Source organism: Aristolochia californica, unplaced genomic scaffold, assembly GCF_029961685.1.
Source record: "Aristolochia californica isolate CCGP_79_NKW_82.1479 unplaced genomic scaffold, dmAriCali1.0.hap1 SCAF_7, whole genome shotgun sequence".
Classification (NCBI taxonomy): domain Eukaryota; kingdom Viridiplantae; phylum Streptophyta; class Magnoliopsida; order Piperales; family Aristolochiaceae; genus Aristolochia; species Aristolochia californica.
In genome coordinates this window covers 5,742,020-5,764,549 of record NW_027182268.1, presented here as the reverse complement: position 1 = coordinate 5,764,549, position 22,530 = coordinate 5,742,020, and the positions used below count along the sequence as shown (strand labels likewise).

Here is a 22,530-nt window from a genome sequence, read left to right as displayed (position 1 = left end):
TCCTTCTATTCTTGCTTACTAATGAGATGGCTCCTTAGTCATCCCATTATTCGAGCTCTAAAGTATAAAACCTCCATAAGTCCTCCAAACTTGAAATTTTGGGGCCCAACTCTCATTCTCCCCAAGTCATTGCCAAAACTCTATGATGTCCATTGAAGCTCCTTCCATTTTCACCTCATAACCACCCCATTTGTCGTTGTTGGAATTATCTTTCTCTGTATGGCTTCCTCCTTACAGCTACTAGATATCTCTTTCTCTACTTCAAATTTTTAGGGGAAAAACGATCGTAAAGAGACAAATAATCATGCACAACACAATATTTTACGTGGTTCGGCAAATTGCCTACGTCCACGGGAGCTGTAGAAGATTTCATTTCAAATCAGTTTGAGGATTACAGTACAATAAGGAGGTTTCTCTGTTACAGTAGCAGCGCCGTCCCACTGTCTCTCAGCTGCGATGACTCCCTGCTGCCTCTACTAGTAACACCTGGAAAGCCTCACTGCACCAGTCTCTGCCTACAGCCATTGTTGCCTCTGCCTCTGCCTCTGCCTGCAGCAACTAGAAGGCCTCCCTGCTGCATCAACCTGCAGCCACTGGAAGGACTCCCAACTGCAATGACTCCCACTGGAATCTGCCCTCTGACACCGGCAAGTCCATGACTCCAGCCTCGGGCAACAGAGAGTCTACAACTCCAGCCTCTGGCAACAGGCGAGTCTACGACTCCAGCCTCAATGGCAACGGGCGAGTCTACGACTCATACCTCAACGGCAACAGGTGAGTCTAAGACTCCAGCCTCAACGGCGAGTCTACGACTCCAAACCCCTGACAACGGCGAGCCTCCATGGCTCTACCCTGATCTGAGCATATCCTCTCTTTCGGCACCAGCGAGTCCCGGTGAAACCAAAACTCACTACTTTGACTTCTTAGCAAGACCGAAGCTCACTGCTTCGTCTTCCTGCCAAGACCGAAGCTCTAGACTCGTCTTCTTGCGGAGACCAAAGCTCATGCTTCGTCTTCCTGCTGAGACCCTCTCTTCCGGCGACGGCAACGGCGTCGCACGGCAATGCTCACAACGCCTCTGTTGTATCTCACAGCAGCATCTGGAACAGCACCTTTGTTGTATCTCACAACAGCATCTGGAACGACGCCTCTATTGTATCTCACAGCAGCATCTGGAAAGTCGCATCTGTTGTATCTCACAGTAGCATCTGGAACGACGCCCCTCTGCCTGCCACGACAACACAGAGTCCCATTGTTTCTCGATTTTTCGGCAAAGGCATCGGAGTTCCGAGCTCCGACGACGGCAACAATGCTGAGCCAGAGCTCCTTCTCTACTTCCGCTGCGTCACTCTCAACGACGCTGGAGGTCTCTCAGTCTCGAGAGACTCTCCGCTTCTTTTCACCAGAATAGCGTCGCCCAGCAGCTCCGGCAATGGCATCGACAGCGAGCCTCTGCGGCTCTCTCCTCTCTGGCGATGGCAAGCCTTTGCGGCTCTCCTCTCTGTGGCAACGGCGAGCCTCTGTGGTTTGCCTCTCAGCGGTAACGACAACGCCTCTACAACTTGCCTCTCTGCTGCAATGGCAACGCCTCTATGGCTCGCCTCTTTGCAGCAATAGCACCGACGATGGCACTGGCGTCGTCAGTGGGAATCCGAATCCCCTCTCTGCTCTGACAGCACCGTCAAAGCTTCACGGGTCCGCGCGTCGTCTCTAGGCCCTCTGTCTTTCTGCGACAACGCCGACATCTGAGCTTACACGACTCTCTCTTCTCCGGCGACGACGAGACCTCTCTCAGCTGGGTCGTCTCTTTGGCACCGGCGACGGTCATCCCGAGCTGCTCTCTTTCGGGGACGAACGTCGCCTCTCTCCGAGACCCTCTGTCTCTACCAGTCCTAACAAAGCCCATCTCTTCCTCTTCCCCGACGCTGAGAGTCCCAAGCTACAACTGCTTTCAGTCAATGGCGTCGTCTGAGCTCCTCTCTCTGGCTTTGGCGACAGTCGTCCCAAGCAGCGCTCTTCCGGGGACGAACGTCACCTCTCTCCGAGACCCTTGTCTCTCTTTCGGCACTGAGGGTCCCGAGACCCCCTCTATGGCTACCTCTTCGTAACCTTCCGAATGACTCTCAGTCTATCAGTCCAAACGGGAGAATAAATCACTTACCTCAACGCATCCCGCATTCTGTAAGTCCCAAACTTCTGCTACGGCAACAGCAGCTTTGTTCTCTGCTCCGGCAAAAACGACACATAGACAACAACACCTTCTCTTCCGGCACTGGCGATGTCGAGCCTCTGCGGCTCTCCTCTATGTGGTCGGCGACGTCGAGCCTCTACGGCTCTCTCCTATCTATCACCGGCCGAGCTGTGCTCTTCTGGGGACGAGCGTCGTCTCTCTCCCGACGACGAGAGTCCCGATAGAAGTCACTATCTACACTGCATCACTAAGTCCCAAGGTATGCTCCAAATCTCAACGGGAGGGAAGATTTTCCCTTGCGTGTGCCACACATGAAACGAGAAGGAAAAATCCTTAGGGGCCCACCTCTCTGGCGTCGGCCCCAATGCTTCCCAACAATCTCTCACTTGAAGATTGATTTCAATATGTCTTCACACATATCAATGCGGCAACTCTTCCTCAAACGTGATATCCTCTACCTCTGTAACTCACTGCCTCTGTTTTTAATCTAGAAGACCAAATGAGGTTGCGCACACCTGGCCAGCTCCCACTTGCCTCTGAGCCCTCTGCTGCTCCGTCGTTTTCCCTTAAACCCGAACCTTAGCTCTGATTACAGTTATTAGGGGAAAAACGATCGTAAAGAGACAAGTAATCATGCACAACACAATATTTTACGTGGTTCGATAAATTGCCTACGTCCACGGGAGCTGTAGAAGATTTCATTTAAAATCAGTTTGAGGATTACAGTACAATAAGGAGGTTTCTCTGTTACAGTAGCAACGTCGTCCCATTGTCTCTCAGCTGCGACCACTCCCTGCTGCATCTGCCTGTAGCCACTGGAAGGACTCCCACTGGAATCTGCCCTCTGACACTGGCGAGTCCACGACTCCAGCCTTGGGCAACGGTGAGTGTACGACTCTAGCCTCTGCCAACGGGTGAGTCTACGACTCCAGCCTCAACGGCAACGGGCGAGTTTACGACTCCAGCCTCAACGGCAATGGGCGAGTCTATGACTCCAGCCTCAACGGCAACGGGTGAGTCTACGACTCCAAACCCCTGGCAACGGCGAGCCTCCACGGCTCTACCCTGATCTGAGCATATCCTCTCTTTCGGCACCAGCGAGTCTCGGTGAGACCAAAACTCACTGTTTCTTCTTCTTGGCGAGACCGAAACTCCAGACTCGTCTTCCCGCGGAGACCGAAGCTCCTGCTTCGTCTTCCTGTAGAGACCCTCTCTTTCGGCGACGACAATGGTGTCACACGACAATGCTCAGAGCGCCTCTGTTGTGTCTCACAGTAGCGTCTGGAACATCGCCTCTGTTGTATCTCACAACAACATCTGGAACAAAGCCTCTGCTGTATCTCACAACAGCATCTGGAACGGCAGCTCTCTGCCTGCCACGGCAACACCGAGAGTCCCATTGTCTCTCGATTTTCCAGCAACGGCATCGGAGTTCCGAGCTCCGGCAACTGCAACAACGTCGAGCCCGAGCTCCTCCTCTGCTTCCGCTGCGTCACTCTGAACAACGTTGGAGGTCTCTCAGTCTCGAGAGACTCTCTGCTTCTTCTCACCAGAATAGTGTCACCCAGCAGCTCCAGCAACAGCCTCGACGGCGACGCCTCTAGGGCTTGCCTCTCTGCTGCAACGGCGAGCCTCCGCGGCTTGCCTCTCTGCAACAACAACACCAACGATGGCACTGGCGTTGTCAATGGGAATCTGAACCCCCTCTCTGCTCTGACAGCACCGTTAAAGCTTCACGGGTCCACGCGTCGTCTCTAGGCCCTCTGCCTTCCTTCGATGACGCCGAGATCTGAGTTTCCACGACTCTCTCTTCTCCGGCGACGGCGAGACCTCTCTTTATCGGGTCCTCTCTGTGGCACCAGCGACGGTCGTCCCGAGCTACTCTCTTTTGGGGACGAGCGTCACCTCACTTCGAGACCCTCTGTCACTGCTAGTCCTGACGAAGCCCATCTCTTCCTCTTCCTAGCGCCGAGAGTCCCGAACTCCCACTGCTTTTCGGCATTGGTGTCGTCTGAGCTCCTTTCTCTGGCTCAGGCGACAGTCATCCTGAGTTGCGCTCTACCGGGGAACGTCGCCTCTCTTCGAGACCCCTATCTCTCTTCCGGCACCTAGGGTCCGAAGACCCCCTCTCTGACTACCTTTCCGTAACCTTCCGAATGACTCTCACTCTATCAGTCCAAACGGGAGAATAAACCACTTACCTCAACGCATCCCGCGTTCTGTAAGTCCCGAGCTTTGGCTATGGCAACAACAGTTCTATTCTCTACTCCGGCAACGACGACACACAGACAACAACACCTTCTTTTTCGGCGCCGGCGACTTCGAGCCTCTGCGACTCTCCTCTCTGTGGCCGGAGACGTCGAACCTCTGCGGCTCTCTCCTATCTATCATCGATCGAGTTGCGCTCTTCCGGGAACGAGCGTCATCTCTCTCCAGGCGACAAGAGTCCCGATAGAAGTCACTATCTACACTACATCACTAAGTCCCAATGTATGCTCCAAATCTCAACGGGAGGGAAGATTTTCCCTTGCATGTGGCACACGCGAAACGAGAGGAAAAATCCTTAGGGGCCCTCCTCTCTGGCATCAGCCCCAATGCTTCCCAAAACAAATAATCTCTTTTGCAGTTGCAAGAGCCTGCTTTCTCCATCGGACCACCTATTTGTTGTTGTTGGATCACTCTTTCTCCACTAGAGCCCTCTTTCCTCAATATTGCCTTCCATTTTCTATGGTAAAAGCTCACAATAACACTAAAGGTTTATTTGGAACCCCTAAAAAACATAAAAGGTTTATTTTCTCTTGTTTGGATGTCCATGAAAAATGAGAAAGAAAATGAAAAAGAAATATAGTTTCTTTTGTTTGAATACACGTAGAAAATAAAAAAAGAAAATAAAAATAGTAATATTTTAAAATTTTGATGATTAAATTTTTTCTACCCCTTTCTTTTTTTTATCTTGGAATTCCATTATTTTAAGATAGAAAATATTATAACTAAGAGAGAAGTTTTTCTCTCATTTTCTTTTTTTCCATGATTCTCTACTGCCAAACAGTAGAAAATCACTTTCTTTCTCCATTTCAAAAAGTTGTGTATGAAGGGGAGAACAATGCAAGTTCTTCTCTTTGCTTGCTTTTGAGAGTCCACCGATGGGCAAAACCTCTCTTATGCTATCTCCTTAGTTGTATTTCTGATCTTTTGGATAACATGTTTTGTTGTTGGCTGAACTTTCTTATTCAAATATCATCTTAGCCCTGTTGGGGGGGTTAGTCCCCCAAATGGATACATGAAGATCAAGTTCATGTCCAATATGAAGATCACGTCAGTCATGTACATGAAGATCATCTTTACACTTCGTGTTAGTATTGACGACTTAATGTGCACTGGAAAACAGTTTCCAGTGTTAGTGCCCCAACATGAGAAAAACATAAAAAATAAGAGAATCTCTAAACCTTTACAGTACACTTAATTACAACATAATCTTTAAACCCCAAATTAGGTAAAACAACCATTATTACTACACGAATAAATTATTTAATGTATAATTAAATATATTAATATATTTATTAATTGAATTAGATATTTTATTATGCATTAATATGGTAATTACATGAGCCAATGAAATACGCACATGATTAATTATAAATAATAAATAAATAACGTTATAAATAAAAAAAATAAAAGTAATACGTAGAGTTATTAATAACATATGATATACTTTAACCTAAAAATGAATAATTTAAGAGAAAAAATTGATCTAATCATAAATTTAACACACTATATATTTGTACATAATATATTTTATGTATTATTAATTACTAATATATTATCACAAAATTTAAAACCATTGGTTTAATTAACTATAGCAATCGGATAATTATGCCAAAATAATTTATCAAATATTTATTTTAAAAATATTTTAATTATGACTATTAAATCACTATTTTTAATATAGTAATTATAAAATAAATGTATTAAATAAATAAAAATAATTATTTTATAAATAAATTTTATATATTAATGATTTTGATGACGATAGTTTTAAACTATCGTCGTCTTCCTTAGGGGCGAAAAACTATCGTCGTCTTTCTCAGGGGCGAGCCAACGGGCAACTGTGACGGCGACGGCGGTGAGCAACGCCAATAGAGGCGGTGCTCCGACGGTACGCAGAGAGGGAGAAGAGAGGGAGGCCGAGAAGCCCAAATGTCAAAATCGAAGAAAACCGAAACTGAAACAGGAGAAATCGCAAGAAATTGGAAGGTTTGTTGGGGGAAAAATAATAGCGTGAGGGAGAAGGGAGTGAGATGCCGAAAGGGAGAAGAGACAGAGAGATAAGAGAGAGGGAGAAGCGAGCGGAAGGTTCAGAGGGAGAGCGAGTCCGAGAAGGAGAAGGACGCCGGGAGGACGTTCGCAATGAGAGACGTAGGCAGTAGAGAGGGAGATTGGAGAGGGACAGCGGAGACGAGAGAGGGAGCAGAGAGCTCGGGCTTCAGGGAGACGACGGAGGGGCTGCGGGAATGAAATGAGGAAAAATGAGCGAGACGGTCTGAGCCAGAGAAAGCCCGCGTGAGAGTCATGTAGATGATTCTCAAAATCGGGTGGAAAACACTTTCCGCCCTTTACTTTTGAGACATGAACTATTGAGTCATGTATCTTCATGTACATGATATGAATTTCAGCGCTCCCTAACGACATAAAGACATGAACTACATAATGCGCATGAAGATCATGTCACGAGTCATATGCACTAACCCCCCCCCTTAGTAGACTCTATAAGTAAAATTTGCACAAAAATACGTTAGTGCAAGTAAAAGTAACCCGAGTGCAGGTGAATTCAATCCATTCGATATGTGAATTCACTTTCACTCGTTCAATTACATCGGGCTGTCAAAAATCGCAATAGAAAAAAAATCCCCAACTCTCTCGCGACCTTCCGCGATTTCACTTCCCCCCCCCCCCCCCCTCTCTCGCGACCTTCCGCGATTTCACTGCCCCCCCCCCCCCCTCTGCAACCTCTCCCCGGGCAATGTCGGTCGCTGAACCTCTTTTCCTGTCGCCGTCCCCAGCACTGCTTGACACCGACGACCTTCCGCGATTTCTCTCCCCCCTCTGCAATCTCTGCAATCTCACTCGCTCGATTCGGCAGAAACTAGGGTAAACCCTTCTTCCTGGAAATCGTTGGTTAGTCATATTAAATCATACATCTTGGTTCGGAATCGTTCCTCTGCCTCCCATTTTAATTTTCGGTTCCATTTCATAGAAGTCAGTGCTTGTTATTCAAAATTCCATGCATTTCTGGTTCGGGAATTTTTTTCCCTTTTCTTGGAAATCTTCCCTTTTTCTAGTTTCTGAAAATCTTCCTCTTTTGAGGACGATTTAGGAACATTTTTTTTTTGTTAAAATATGCGTGAACGTTTTAGGAACATCAACTGTTCGACAAAAGTTCCCAGAGACACTGTGTCATCCCATTTTTACACGGATATTAGTTGCTCTCAGATAAAACTTTCCTATAAACCTTTCTGTTAAAGAATAACAGAGTTGCCCACGAAGCCATCATCATCATCTCAGCAATGTCAAACAAGGCAGCTTCTGTATTGGTTTAAAACAACTCCTTATTTAAATTTAAGGGATCCAAAAATCACTCAAAGTCCTCAAAAGTTGTCGCATTTATTAATTTAAAACGCTCCCATTTGTCCCATCATTTTCGTGGTTTCAGATACAGACTACAATCAAACCGAGGACTTCACTGTATTGATAGCTCAGTCTCTTGAATCCTGGCGGTTCTTTGCAAGCTCAGTTCATAGCCTGCCATACATTGATAGGATATCCCTCAGTTTAGTTGCTTCAGGACCCAACTTGTCAAAGGTTGTTGAGCTAGGTATCCTCCAACTCCAGTTCAAGAGCTGCCATTCCAGAGGGAAAGAGGTAAGTTTTATGTTAAAGATGATAAAGAGCAGTTTATTAATAGTTTGGGCAGAATCAGACATGTGTTAGCATAGAGCATAGATTTGGCTCATTTCTGCATTAGTGTGTATTAGAAGGGAGAGACGAGGTCAGGACTCAGTAACATGATCAACCTCAACCTATGTATTTCTTTATTTTTTTTAATTACAAACAGCAAAGTTTGAAAGTATCATTATCACCCTGTCAAACAGCTCCACTCGACAAAGACTTACTTGCATGAAGACTAAAACTTCAATTATCCTATATGATGGTTAACAATAGTGTAACTTATGCTATAATTGAGGCTCTTGCTGCAGCACCTGGAATTGCTGTAGGAGAGATGATGTATTCCATTTTTTGAGCATCACATTAGTTTCTTTGTCTCACTGAATTTCATATCTATTTCTAAAGATCCTTCATAATAGTGAATTAACATCTTATTGCTTGAAATCAGGTGGAAGAATTGTATTCATTGGACTTGGACTCACTTAATAATATCCAGTAATTTTTTATCTTTATGCATTAGCCTTTTATTTTCTTTATCACTCTGTTATTTCATGTTTCAGTGGCATTTACTATTTTTAAGTGGTAATGTAAGGGGGGATTCCCCCTCGCCTCTCCTTTCCTTTTTCTCTAGAACAAATTATGCTTGATTCATTATATAATTTTTATGAGCTTTAGATGGTTGGCAGGAGGAAAGGTAAAGGCATAATGGATGAAACTTCAAAGAGAACGTATGACTCATGGACGTATGAGGAAGATAGTAAACTGTTTGATTTGTTCATTGAGCAAGTCAATTTGGGTAACAAATTACCCAATGGAGTCTAGAAACATGAAGTTTTCAGTGACTGCATCAATATGTTTAGTTTGGATACAAGGAACCAAAAGATGAATGAACAGTTGAAAAACTGCATGAGGACTTCCAAAAAAACCTATCAAATCGGATCCAACAACGTAGAAAATCACCGCAAGTAAGATAGTGTGGCAAGATTACATAAAGGTTTGTAAATGTAACATAAAATGTTTTGTTTCTTGTATTTTTTAATCAGGATTTTAAGTTTTTGAAGCGATAACTTTTCATGTAGGAGCCCAGAGAAATCGATAAGTATAGGTGGGAAAGTTTGGATCAAGAGAAGGTTTGGTAGAACAGATACTTGCAGCTAGCCCTTGCATTTCCCAACTCCAAGGTCCAAACTAAAGAGAGACCCACCTCAATAATTTCAATATCAGTCTTAAGTATCATGTAGACAGCATCTTGTTAATGGAAGTGAATGAAACCCATTGAGCATCCGACAAGTCTTACCACTAAGAACAACTAACAAACCTCACTTTGAGGAAAATATGTGCAAAAATGGATAGGAAGAAGACGATAAGAGGCAACAGGCAAGAGGCCTTCCCTCACCACCTCATGGTTCTTCTCCGCACAGAAGCTCTGAAACCTCTTGGAGATGAACCGCGAGATCGCCATCTTCCTCTGCATGAACTCCCGGCATCCAGAAAGTCGAATATCTCAGCGAAGTTGGGGCCTTTGTCGAAGTAAGTGAAATTCGTCTTCCTCAAGTACTCGACGTTAAGGGAATTGCAAGTGCAGACAATCTCCATTCCTGTGATGACAGGGCAAAAGCGAGGGTTTATCATTTAATGACGTGGCAGCGTTTCTCAAAATATGTTTTTAAAATTGGTTATTGGGATAAAAATCCCCCTATAAGAGCCCAGCCTCAATCTTCTCCCACGCCGGTCAGCCGATCCCTCTCTTTCTGAAATGGCAGGAACGATGGCTGCAATTGTGGGTGCAGCAGTGTTTGTCCTCAGCCAGGTCATGTAGAGCAGTTTACTCTGTGGGAGACTCCACTTGGGTGGAGTTGATTACTGTACCTGGACCAGTGATAAAACCTTTGCAGTTGGGCACTGCGCCTGGGGAATGAAGCTTGCGGTGACGGTGGGAGCCGCCACAGTGGTGGCGGAAGTGCTTGGCCAACGCCATCACTCACCACTCCCACCACCACCGCCGTCGCTACACCCTCCTCGACAAACCATGGTTTCTCACTCCACAGCTGGCCTTGCTTTCTGCCGCTTCTCAACTCATGTTTGCTCTTTCTTGAATTACCAGGGTTGAGGCAGTGCTTTCTTACTGCAAAGTTATTTCTCATTTATAACCTTGTTAAATGATTACAAAGGTCCCATGTACAGAAAGGGTATCATGATGGACCCACCACGACCTTAAATTGGGGGAAAGTTCAAATTTAAATAAGCAAGATTCCTCCTCCACCAACCAGTGAGTTGTTACCAACTTTATTCGCACCCTCTTTCCATATCTTTGCGAGCTGTGAATGATGCCTTCTCAAAAGCCCATTACCCTTCACTCTCTCAGGAACAAGGACACGGTACCCCACCCTCCGCTCTATTTTTCCTTTTCAAAAGCTGGGAACAGCTGCCCCTGGTGTTGGTCACGAGGAATCTGGCAACGATATAGCCGGACTCGTCAATGGATTCCAGAATGTTGCTTAACCTCAATCGTAATCTTGTAAAATTGAGACGTAAATTTCAGGTAGAAGCAGATCGGTTCTTGCAGACAAAGTCTGAGTTGATTGAACGAACCGAGGAGTAAGGTTTTGGCAGACACAAAAGCTGTCGCCCAACAGCACACGAACCCCCCAACCCCAACGCATCAATGCCACATACTCTCATTATTTAAATACAGCTGTCCACGACATTACACACGACACGAGAAGAAAGATCACCTGTCACGTTCATTTTCATTTTAGCAATGTTTTTATTAAATTGATATTTTAAAAATAAAAATAAAACTCTGTTGAGGGAGACGATGGAGGAGCGAGGGGGAGACGAGATTTGAAAAGAAAAAGAAAAGAATCCGAATATTAAATATCAATAATCAGAATCCACACTCTAACAAGAAACTAGTGAGATAAAACTTAAAATATAAGGGCATAAACAAGCAAATAAAATGAAAAATGTTAAAAAAAAAAAATTAAAAAAAGACCAGACGAAATCAATCACTGGCGTTGAGGACGCCACTGCAGTACGTCTCGGAAGAGATTCAAAACAACGCAACAGATGCAAAGATCGCGGCTCCGGCGAAGACCACTCTACTCAAGTCGAGGACACCAGCAGCGCTAGAAGGCGGAGACTGAGGAGATTCACCGGGAGGGCTCGAGATCGAGCCTGGAGTTAGACCGGTAGGCGATGAAGCTGGAGACGAGGTCGGTGGAGCCGGAGGAGAAAGAACAGAGGATGGAGAGGGAGCGGCGGCGGTGGTGGGAGGAGTCGACACTGGAGACGGAGCCGTAACCGGAGGAGAAGCAGGCGCCGTAGCAGACTTGGGTGGCGGAGATTTGGGAGTCGGAGGAGAGGTGGGAGCGCCGGCAGGAGCAGCACCCGGCGCCTGGGCTAGGCAAGATCCAGCGAGCAATGCAAGCATCAGGAGAGGCGCCATGAAGCTACCGGTACCGAAAGCCATCTCTCTTCGTGTTTAAAGGCGCAGAGAGAGAGAGAGAGAGAGAGAGAGAGAGAGGCAGAAGGCTTAGGGTTTGAGGGAGTGTGCAGAGGAGAGAGACGAAGGAGTTATATAGAGAGAAAAGGAAAGTCGGTTAGGAAAAGGAAAGAAATAAAGAAATACGGTATCAAGTTTATTAAGGAAACTGCCAACGAAGCATTTGCTTTTGCCTCACTGGATCCCAGCCGTCCAATGTTGATAATCGCAGTCCAGCGACACGGATTTCCATTTCCCTGACTTTTAAACATCCAAGCTTTCTTCTCCACGTATGCCTTCACCGTACAGATTATCATAATTTGAAGTAGACCCCACTAACGGTCATAAATATGCGACAGATAATCAAAGCCGTCCGATTAGTAAGTTGGAAATTTAAGAAGAAACTGCCCTTTTATCGGACAATTAATTAATCGCTATTTAACTAAATAAATAAGGTAACGGACTGATTTCGTCTCAGCGGGTTTGAACGTCGAGTGTTCGATGAAATTCCTCAGAGACTGAGGCACCGTGAACCTCGGTCTCCAAGTTACCTCGGTCTCTGAGGAATTTCATCTTTCCTCGGATGGATCTTTTCTACCTCTTGAGCAACGATTTTCGCTTGTCAAGAGTGTAGTTTGGTGAGTACGATAACGTGACAGGCAAGAACAACCTAGTCTGACGAGGTGGGGTTGCGTATTCAGTAACAGTTGAGCAGTGGAGGAGACGTATCAGTATCGGGTCATCACTCATCTTTTGACGTAGGAACTGGGGAATCGACTTCAATGAAAGACGGAAGTAAATGGAACTGCAGCTTACTGCTTACGGTCAAGAAAAAGCTTGGGATTAATTGTGCAGTTATGTCAGTCAAATCTTTGAGTGCATTTATTGTTTTTTTGAAGAAGTTCTCATGGATTTAATCTTCGTTATGCTGTTTAGAGTCGAAATCATACTTGAATCTCCTTTTTATTTATTTTTTGGTTTTTACTAATCGGTTATGGTAGTTTTTTTTTTGTTTTTCAATGGAACATTTGTGGGTTTTCATTGAATTAGCTGCTAACACTGGTTTTAGCCATTTTCCTTGAATGGAAGAAAAGAGAGAGAGAGAGAGAGAGCCAGAGTGAGAAATCCACTTTGAAAGTTCGTCTGTGTTGGAGTAAAATAAATCTACTATTTGAAATAATTTAAAATTTTTAATCATATACTGAGCAAACAAATGAATTTAAATATTCTTCTCAAGTTGTCGTGTTACAATTTACAACGCAGCAGTTTCTTAAAGCATCCCATTGTACATTTCCTTCGATCAGGGCTCACGTTAGAACATCAACGCTAATGCAGCAAGCAGCCCAGGAGCAATCGCTGCAACGCCGCTTATCGCGGCTAAAGAAGCCACACTTGCAGAATCATCGGCAATTTGGACGGGCGATAGAGTCGGAGTGTCAATGACCTTCCACGTGTCACTTACCGGCGCGACGATATAGTACGTATCTTTATTACTAGGGGAAGAAGCTGGGCCAGGGACGAGGGGCGCATCAGTGGGCGTGTCGGAAGCGACGGGAGCAGCGGCGGCGAAGAAAGGGAGAAGGAGAACGACGACAAGTAGAGTTGCAGGGGACCCCATTTCTGCCGAGGGTTGAATTGATTTGTCAGTTAGAAGGGGAAACGAGGTTCTTTAAGAAGCAGAAAAGGAAAAGGGGAAGGCATGGCCGTGAGAAAATGGCGGCATTCCTGTTTATAAGAAGTTTGTAATTTGTTCGGATTTTCCTGATTTATCTTTCTTTTTGTTGGACAATTCTCTTATTAGATCTTTTGTTAGTTGTAACCACTTGATCTGAGATGGAGCCGATACCGTGCGGTTGCACGGCTGATCTGCATCAGGCAGGCAATCTCTGATCATCCAGCTTATGCCCCAATTGAAGTTTGAAACACTTTTTCTTGATTATAAGATTTCAAGAAATATTGCAGTTGAGTTTTCTGGGTTTTTCTCAGCAGTTATTGGTATAGCTTCCAAGAAAATGATAGAAAATTGGAGTGGACTGGAACTTTCTTCTTTTACCTTGCCCCCCACAACGATGAACATCTAGACTGCTGAGCATTTCACAATTATTTCTAAGTAGAACCTCAAACTACCTTCCTTTACTGTTTTGCAACCACGCTCTTATAGTTTGCTTGCTCCTGTTAGCAAGATGCATTTGTCAATTGTACAGCTGAATGGAAGGCAAAAGACACTGGAAAATCTCTCTAACGAATTAAGAAATCCTCTGCAAGGCCGTGATTGCAACTTCTCAATACCCCTTTTTGCAGAAACCAAAAATACTTACAGAACAACCTAATTGACCCCAAAATTCTAAAAGCTCCCCATCAAAGAAATAAGATGTCAACTAAATTGCATTTCTGGGTGATTCGAATTGCTCCCGGCCTTGGTCTTTACTCGTTGTAGGACATTGTTATTGCCTTTCAAAATTGCACCAACTGATCGAAGTCAGACAACTTAGTTATTTCTGTTGTGCCCGATATCTGAATAGTACTAAATTGTATGAGAGTAAGAAAATGATCTTGAGTTCATATTCACCAATCAAATCAACAGGTAACATAGAGGAAGAGCTAAAATATTTCTCTAGCATTCTCTTCTTTTACATGTACCCTGTTTATAAAATAGAATCTTATCCACATTCACCAATCTAGACTTGTTTTAAGTCAGCATTGAACTCCATAGTTATCAAAGAGTGTAACTAAGACGTTTGAGGAGCCCAAAACCTTGTCCATGATCAGAAAACATGGTTCAAGTCAGCAGAACTTACCTTCTCAGAGCTGCCAGAAGAGTTTCCCATGAATAAAATTCTAAGGAACAACTTCATTTTGACATATAACATCTGAAATACACACTTACAGTTAATGAAAAATGCTTTTACACTTACTGTTGACTAACCCAATATCTTCAACCCTAGTTTGGCCTACAAAACTTTAAAAAAAAAATGTAAAAAAATTATCTGAAATCGAATCCTCTGTGATAGGTGTACAGTTTCTAAATAATTTTTTTACTGTAGATGATATATTAAATTAAATAAAAAAGAACATGAATACAGAAAGGGGAGAAGGATTTCTTCAACCCCCATGAAGCAAAGTTGCCCCCTTCACAGTAGAAGACCTTGAAACTCTCCCTTCAGCTAATTTATGAGAAATACAATTGGACTTCCCATTTAGCTTGCAGTTGCATAGATAAAAGAAGAGACTATTAAGCAATACATCTCTTGAAGAGTAAAATGATTTATTCACTCAAAGATTACAGGGTTTAAAAAATATAAAATAATAATATGTGTGTCCCTTCCAATTAATTAATAGCTAGAATTCCTCCTTCTCAATGTTGACTGGAGCTGAGCCTTGGTCAGAAATATCAGAATATTATCTAATTCCCTTTTGCCTGAAATCTGAAATGTGTTATTTCACAGGACACAATCATAATACCATACCTGAATTCTAAGCCATGTTATATCAACTGTCTTTGTCATGCTGGAACCTCGCTTTTGAGCGAGGATAACTCAATGAGCCAATCAAGCAGACATGAACATGCCAGACAAGCTATTGTTCGCAACACCATTTTTGCTTTACTTTTCATTTACACCACTGGTTCCAAGGGTGCTTCCATTTCCATTGATTTCCTTCTCAAGTATACTGTTGGTTCCAAGGGTACTATCATTTCCGTTGATCAGGCCACTTAAGAGACCATTGAAATCAGAACCATAGACATGACCCATCTTTGCACGCTTAGTCTCCAAATATCTTCTATTTTCCTTTGTTATGGGAGTTAATAGTGGGACACGGCCTGCCACTGACAAACCATAACCCTTAAGCCCTATGTACTTAGAAGGATTATTTGTCATCAACTTCATTGTATGAACACCCAGATCTCGTAGTATCTGCAAAAGCAGTAAATGTAACAGTGAAAACTAAGCAACTGAAGGTTCAAGTTAACACATCTGGGGTTCAGAAGAGAAAGTTGCCTCTGATTTACCTGAGCACCAATACCATATTCACGTGAATCAACAGGCAATCCTAGTTCCTCATTTGCTTCCACGGTGTCTCTTCCAGCATCCTGTAAATTGTATGCGTGGAGCTTGTGTCCAAGACCAATACCTCTTCCTTCATGTCCACGTAGGTATACCAATACACCTCTTCCAGCAGCCTCAATCTGCTTCATAGCAAGTGCTAATTGGTTCCCACAATCACATCTTCCAGAACCAAAAATGTCACCAGTGAGGCACTCCGAGTGGACTCTCACAAGAATATCTTTTCCATCACCAATATCACCCTGTTTCCATCAGAAAAAGAATGGTAGGAATCACATTAAAGATGCTAATAGTTATATTGAACCTTTTGGTTTTAAGTTTTTCTACAGAAATTTTCTAAATGTAACTGAATACTGAAATATTAGACGAGCCATTAGATAATAACATGACCATGTGAATCTCCAAAGATCCATTTATGGGTCACCTAAAAAGAGCATCAAAATGATTTTAACATTTCCAGTTCAAGTTAACTTCTGCTGCTTTGCAGGTTAGGAAACTTTAAGAACTGTTTTGCTGTCAAACCCAAGACTCCAAAATATCCAAGTATGGCTTACTTGGATTGTACAAAATTTTCATATATAAGGGAAATATATAAATACTATTTTTAAAAAAAAATAGACAGAATATATGATTTTGAATCCTAGAACAAGCTTACCTTAACCATGGCAATATGTTCAATCCCATCAAGTTGTGATCTGTAGCAGTAAGCCTGGAACTCACCCCACATTGTGGGAATCCGTGCAGCAGCTGAACGTTCCACTAACTTATCTCTCTTCCTCCTATACCTGTAAAAAATGCTCCATTTCAGCCTTTAATCTACAGAAATTTCTTGTCAAAATAAGCAAAATTTTCTGTTTTCCCATCCTTCACGATTTACTTGGGTTTAATTCATTCTGTTCTCTTTCCACTAGAAGAAAAAGAGGAGGAAGAAAAACAAGAAGAGGAAGCGGATACTGGATTAGGTGGGGGAAGGAGAGACAGAGAGAGAGAGAGTTCAGTTTCTGAGAACACGATTGTGATATCAAGGCCGTGCCTATGCAACTAACATGTGTCCTATAATATACTTCACAAAATAATGTTAAGATACCTGATTAAGTCAGCGATTGATATAATTTTCAAATTTTCTTTCTTTGCAAATTCACGGAGCTTTGGTAATCGAGCCATGGACCCATCATCATCCACAATCTCACATAAAACAGCAACAGGGTCCAGTCCGGCCAGCACTGAAAGATCAACTGAAGCTTCTGTATGACCAGCACGTTTTAGAACGCCACCATCTCTATACATCAGTGGAAAGATATGACCTGGTCGGTTAAAATCCTCGGGCTTTGAATCAGGGGATGCAAGAGTCAAAATTGTGTTGCATCTGTCTTTTGCAGATACACCAGTAGTGGTACCAGCTTTTGCATCCTACCAAAAAGAAAATGGTAATGTTCAGAACAAACATAGAATTTGCAGAGGATGTACTTAACTAAGAAAAGACTGTCAGCTGATAGGCAATTGAATGCAGTTCTCAAGTTCATGAAGCATTTTAAATATTAGAACATTATTTAGTTTCCTAAAGATAACATAGCTAATGCTTCTTGTTTTCTTACCCTCTGTAAGGAACAAGCAATTTAATCTGCAGAAGAAAACATGGAGATTGAGTGTTCAACCCAATGGCCACTTTGGACCATTTCTGAGGTCTTGGGTTCAAGACCCAATGGTGGCTGGGGTATATTGGTGGGTGTGCTTGTGCATCAATAGTACCCAAAAAAGGGTAAAAAAGTTAACATGGCGAGCGGGAAGCAGGGAAAAAGGCAGCAATCACCATTACAATGCCAAATAAATGTCATTCCTGCTAAATGTTACTGAAATGAATACTGTTAGCAGATAAAAAGTAGTTCAAAAACTTCGAGACTATTTAGGCCCAAAGTATGACATGCTTAACGAGAGACAGACAGTCCTTGCTCTCTTAAGAGAGAAAAAAGAAAATAGCAAACAGGAAGGAGTGATTATCAGAGGTAGAGTATGCTTTTGTAATAAAGACACATGAGAGAGAATGGGGGGAAGGGGGTGGGCTCAGCCGTTTTTATGAATTCCCAAAAAAGAAACAAAAAATTCTCTTCCAAAAGATGAAATCCAAGGAAAAAGTAACCAATCATAGTAACCAATCATCAGAATACGGATAAACGAAAAAAGATAAAAACAAGCTAACTAAAAGAACATTAGTTTTCTTAAACCATGCTAATGCTTTTCAGATTCAAACATATAAAAAGTTAACATAATGTAATTAGTAAGTAAATAGTAAAATTGTATATCAACAGTAAAGAAATGGCATGCCCTTTAACCAAAACACACCGAAAGAACTTTTATGAGTATTTCAACTCCTCGAATGTCATGAGTTCTTCACAAGGAATACATCAAGTACATGATCTGTAAACAATAGTTGATTGGTGGCAATTATACAGCACGAGTTAGTGCAAACCATTTCCCAAATTGCACAAAGTTAGTCCAGTTCCAGATATCTATTGCGACTTGCTTGGATATAGAGATTATTAACTGGAGCTAGTTACAATAGTAAAATCTCATGCATGGTGTTCAGTTGATAATGCTACTATTTTATCTGCAAGCAGATACTTACCACAGTCACTGTGAATGCTGTACGCTGTTTATCCTCATTTTGAATTACCATAAGAGGAAGTTGTAGCCTCTCTAGGTCTTTCTCAGTCATGCTCACACACACAATCCCAGTCCCATGCTTCACAATAAATGCCATAGCTTCAGGTGTCACCAAGGATGCTGCCATTATAAGATCTCCCTCATTTTCTCTACCTTCATCATCCACAACAATCACAAACTGCAGGTAGTTCAACCAAGATATGTCAATGATAGTAGAACTTGAATAAGTTGACTGACTGAATCCCATAATAGTAGTTACAGGAATCCCATAGCTGGGTTAAAGCTAGTTTAGAAAGACCAAGGAAGAGTATCCATATTTAACACTCTACGCTGATAGGTTTTATAGCATTATTCAAAACCAATTTACTTTTTGGGGGCTATTGTTTTTAGCAAAAAAATGCCCTTCTACATCCTTTTTTGAGGACTAACAAGTCTAATAAAATTGGGACAGATCAACAGAAATACTGGGAACACCAATGGTTTACCAGTTTAGCTTGGTCAGTAAGCCCAGAACTAGCCTTCTCTCAAACATGGGTAGAGTTGTGAGTATGTAATCTAGACACGTCACCATCTATCCCGCAAATATTAAAATCAACAAAGACCGCATCAAGGTGAAATAATAATAAAAACTCTGCCTTCACAAATAACATGAAGCCAATATAGGTATAAATAGCTAGATTAGGGCTCACATAGGTCACACATGAGATGCATCACAATCTATGAAAGTTGACTGCCTACCTTTCCTTGGCGGATATCTTCAATGGCGTCAGGAATGGAGGAAAGCCCTCCTGTTGGCATGTCCAAATCGAACTCGTCTCTATCAATGAAAAAATCATCATTACCAGGGGTCATATCAGCTGCAACTGTTCCAAACAATATTGCATCTGCTTGAATCTCTGTGCCAGCAGACAAGTCCCGAGGCCCAACAACTAAACCCCCTTCTCCAGATATTGGTGTGGTTCTTTCTCCACCAACAGCCCTAAGAGTAAGAGATGATGTCCTTAAATTGAGGGGAGACAGAGAAGGAGGATTCCTATTGACGGCAACTGTATTTGTCATCCGCAACCCCCTGAACTCCTTGAAATATTTGTTTGATCTGAAGAAAAGCAAAACAAACAAACAAATCTCTTAGATAAGAAGCAAAGAAATGCAGAATTCATTAAATTTGATAGCACCAGTCGGTATCTTAACCAAATGCAAGTATCAGAAATTAAAGAGTTACAAAATTTCTAATCTGTTTCTTTGATCTTAAATTATATATGCATTAACTGATCTTTGATACATCTTAAAACATCTGATAGTTGTAATACTTATAGAGGTTTACAATTGAATTTTCCATATATCAGAGAAGAAAAGGGTTTAATCAGGAGAGCAAAATAGCAGAGGGAGCAACAGAAACTGCACAGGAAAAAACCAACAATACAATGCAGATGTGACTAAGAAATGTCCTAGATAGCTACCACATTTTGAAACTTAACTGTACAGGTTGCATCGAATGCTGTAATAAAATATCTGTACACCAAAGTGAAGTTTTACTCAAACGGGTCTGATGTATTTTTACATCACCTTGAATCCAATAAATTATCCTTTGCCAAATGTAGATACAGACTGTAGTCTACAGCATGGTCTGATCAGTTTACTAAAGCCATAAAGCACTTCGGGTACCTTCAAAGCCAAGCAAATCACACTATTTTTTAAACACACTAATGGCAGGAAGATTTCTATACTTATTGTGTACGTGGATGATATTATCCTATCAGGTGATGGTCTTCTTGAACATGTAAAGCTTAAAGACCCTTCTGGCCAAAGAATTTCAAATAAAAAAACTAGGATCTTTGAGGTATTTCTTGGGCATGGGGGTGGCAAGAGCTAAGTGAAAATATGTTTTATTTTTTCTTGGGCACAGAGATTGTTAAACACTCTCTCCCTCTCCAACATTTTTTTTTTTTTTCACGTCCGCAGCAGATTTCATTTCCACATGCGGATACATATCTAACTCTGTAAACAAATAGTAGTTTGTAACACTTAAGGACCCTTGTTTGCTTTGTGAACTTTTCGTTTGATCTGAAAATTTTAAGAAGTTTGACAGGATAGAGAAATCCATTGTTACACCTTTCCACATAAACAAGTTCGGGGATGAAGGCTGATGACTGGATTTCGCCAAATAGAGGCCGGTAAAGGGTGAAAACTAACTTTCCGCAACCAAAAACATTGGTTGACTATCGGCAATGAAGACTGGTGAAAAAGAAGAATTTAGAGCCTAAACTCTGATACAATAACTGCATGTACTCAATTAACTATACAGGTTGCATAGAATGTTGTAATAAATATCTGTATAGCCAAGTGAAGTTTTACACTAACAGGTCTTATGTATTTTTACATCTTCTTGAAATTCAATAAGGTTATCATTTGCCAAATGTAGAGTACAGACAGTAGTCTTTTTAAGTCATAATTCAAGTTGACGAGGAGGCAAGTTTGATACCTTCATGATCCACAAACATGTTTCCAAGTCCTGGCAATACCATTATTACCAAGAAAGTTTCCATTGACATTGGCAACCAAATACACATTTAGGAAGAGAAGTTCAACATCTCAGGTACAGCACAGGTCACATCCTTCCATTTCTTGTCTACCATTGAGAAATGAGACACCTTCTATTTATTTATAGCTTTAACTAGGAGCATCAAGAAGACTTCTTGCTTTTATTTTAGCAAGGTTTTATAATTTCTTGATTCCTTATATTATGATAAAAATTTGTCACTTTGCAAGCTGAGTTTGGAGGGCAATGACAGATTTCTAGTAAACTTAACAAAACCTTAGGCAGGACAACATATAACCTTGCATGGCGCCTTTTTTTCCGGAGGTACTCATTCTTCATAGATCCACTAAGTATGTCGCTTACAGCTAGAACAAACCTTGTTATCACATTTTTTTGTTTTACAAGTATTATAGGTTAAGCTCAAGCATTTGAGGTGCAGTAGTTTTCTAGTTAATATTCACGACAAAAGGAAGAGGACAGTAAAGCAACAATATATGACATGATCTACTGTTTAGCCAGAAAAGGACAGTCAAAACCATACTTGGACCAAGATACTCGTAAGACCTATATTTAATGGTTCATAAGACATTCTCAAAAACAGAATAAGCGTTGACAATCGGAACCGAATCCCTTTGTACAATGACTATTGACAACTAAGATATATTTACAATGATGAATTAATCAGGACAAAAAAGAAAAAAAGAAACAAGAAAACTAGGGAATCCGATAGCATAATAAAAATCAAATGCTGTTTGGAGCTCAGAACAAACAACATACACGGAATGGTTCTAGAGTGCACAGAAAATACGAAACTCATACGTAACAAGGACACAGACGCAAAAAGCCTCCTCTTTATTGTTTGTTTTAGCATTTTTTTAACTAAATTTAAGTAGGTTGTCTTGATTCTTCTTAATTCAAATAAATAAGTAAATAAATAAAAGGAAAACTAAAACTTGAAGAGATGTAAGCCTGCAGAACCCAAAAAAGAAAAAAAACTAAGAATTCAACTTACTGCAGACGCGCGAGATCCGTCGAAGCGCAAGAAAGACTGATCGAGGCCATTGCTCCTTCCCTTCCACGCACCGAAATTCGAACCACGGTGACGCTTCTCAAGAACCGCACCCTGCAATAACGTCTGCGTTATGCGGTCAGAGCTTAAATTTATAGACGTTTCAGAGGGAAGAGAAAGAAAGGTGATCGAACAGAGGGTGAGATGGGCTGCTGGACCGGTCGCCGCCAACCAAGCAATATACAGAATTAACGGCTGAGATTCCGTGTTCATCCAATTAGAAGATGAAAATGGACCGTCAGATATTAAATTCTGGCTTGAATTATGATTGACGGATCGATCTTCATCTCTGATGCGTGTGAGGACTGTTTCTGTTAGTCGCCGTTATTGACTTGAAGCTTTTGAATCTTTTTAGAAGGTACAGAGTTGTTTCCAGATTCAACCAATGTGGAATTATATTATTATTCTTCGAAATTTTGACGGTCAAGACACAAAATGCGGAAACTGGAAGTCGGGAACCGAGATCAAGAAACAAACCCCAGCCATCGATCGTGTATTTCTTTCTTTATTACGATAGATTTATAATCTGTTAGCCTCAGCCGGCTGGATCATCCAACCGAAACATGAAATGAACATAAA

General features: G+C 42.1%; 2 protein-coding genes and 1 long non-coding RNA gene across 5 annotated transcripts; 1 reads left to right on the top strand and 2 right to left on the bottom strand.

The window, feature by feature from the left end:
* Positions 1-7,199: 7,199 nt before the first annotated feature.
* On the top strand, positions 7,200-9,867 carry LOC137936952 (uncharacterized). 3 transcript variants are annotated; one of them, XR_011109589.1, is made up of 4 exons: positions 7,200-8,110; positions 8,583-8,629; positions 8,821-9,128; positions 9,214-9,867. It is a non-coding gene; the product is annotated as an uncharacterized lncRNA (long non-coding RNA). The 3 variants fall into 3 exon arrangements; XR_011109590.1 differs by lacking the exon at positions 9,214-9,867 and having other exon boundaries at positions 7,200-7,339; positions 7,902-8,110; positions 8,821-9,201; XR_011109588.1 differs by lacking the exon at positions 9,214-9,867 and having other exon boundaries at positions 8,821-9,201.
* Positions 9,868-11,186: 1,319 nt separating this feature from the next.
* LOC137936310 (arabinogalactan protein 1-like) lies at positions 11,187-11,606 on the bottom strand. The gene has a single exon (XM_068780895.1). The coding sequence runs from the start codon at positions 11,604-11,606 to the stop codon at positions 11,187-11,189; it is 420 nt and encodes a 139-aa protein (XP_068636996.1).
* Positions 11,607-14,814: 3,208 nt separating this feature from the next.
* LOC137936526 (bifunctional riboflavin biosynthesis protein RIBA 1, chloroplastic-like) lies at positions 14,815-21,993 on the bottom strand. The gene is made up of 7 exons (XM_068781248.1): positions 21,895-21,993; positions 19,082-19,439; positions 18,306-18,521; positions 16,770-17,092; positions 16,338-16,467; positions 15,628-15,924; positions 14,815-15,532 (listed from the first exon to the last, which is right to left on the bottom strand). The coding sequence occupies exons 1-7, from the start codon at positions 21,942-21,944 to the stop codon at positions 15,221-15,223; spliced, it is 1,686 nt and encodes a 561-aa protein (XP_068637349.1). The 5' UTR covers positions 21,945-21,993; the 3' UTR covers positions 14,815-15,220.
* Positions 21,994-22,530: the final 537 nt, after the last annotated feature.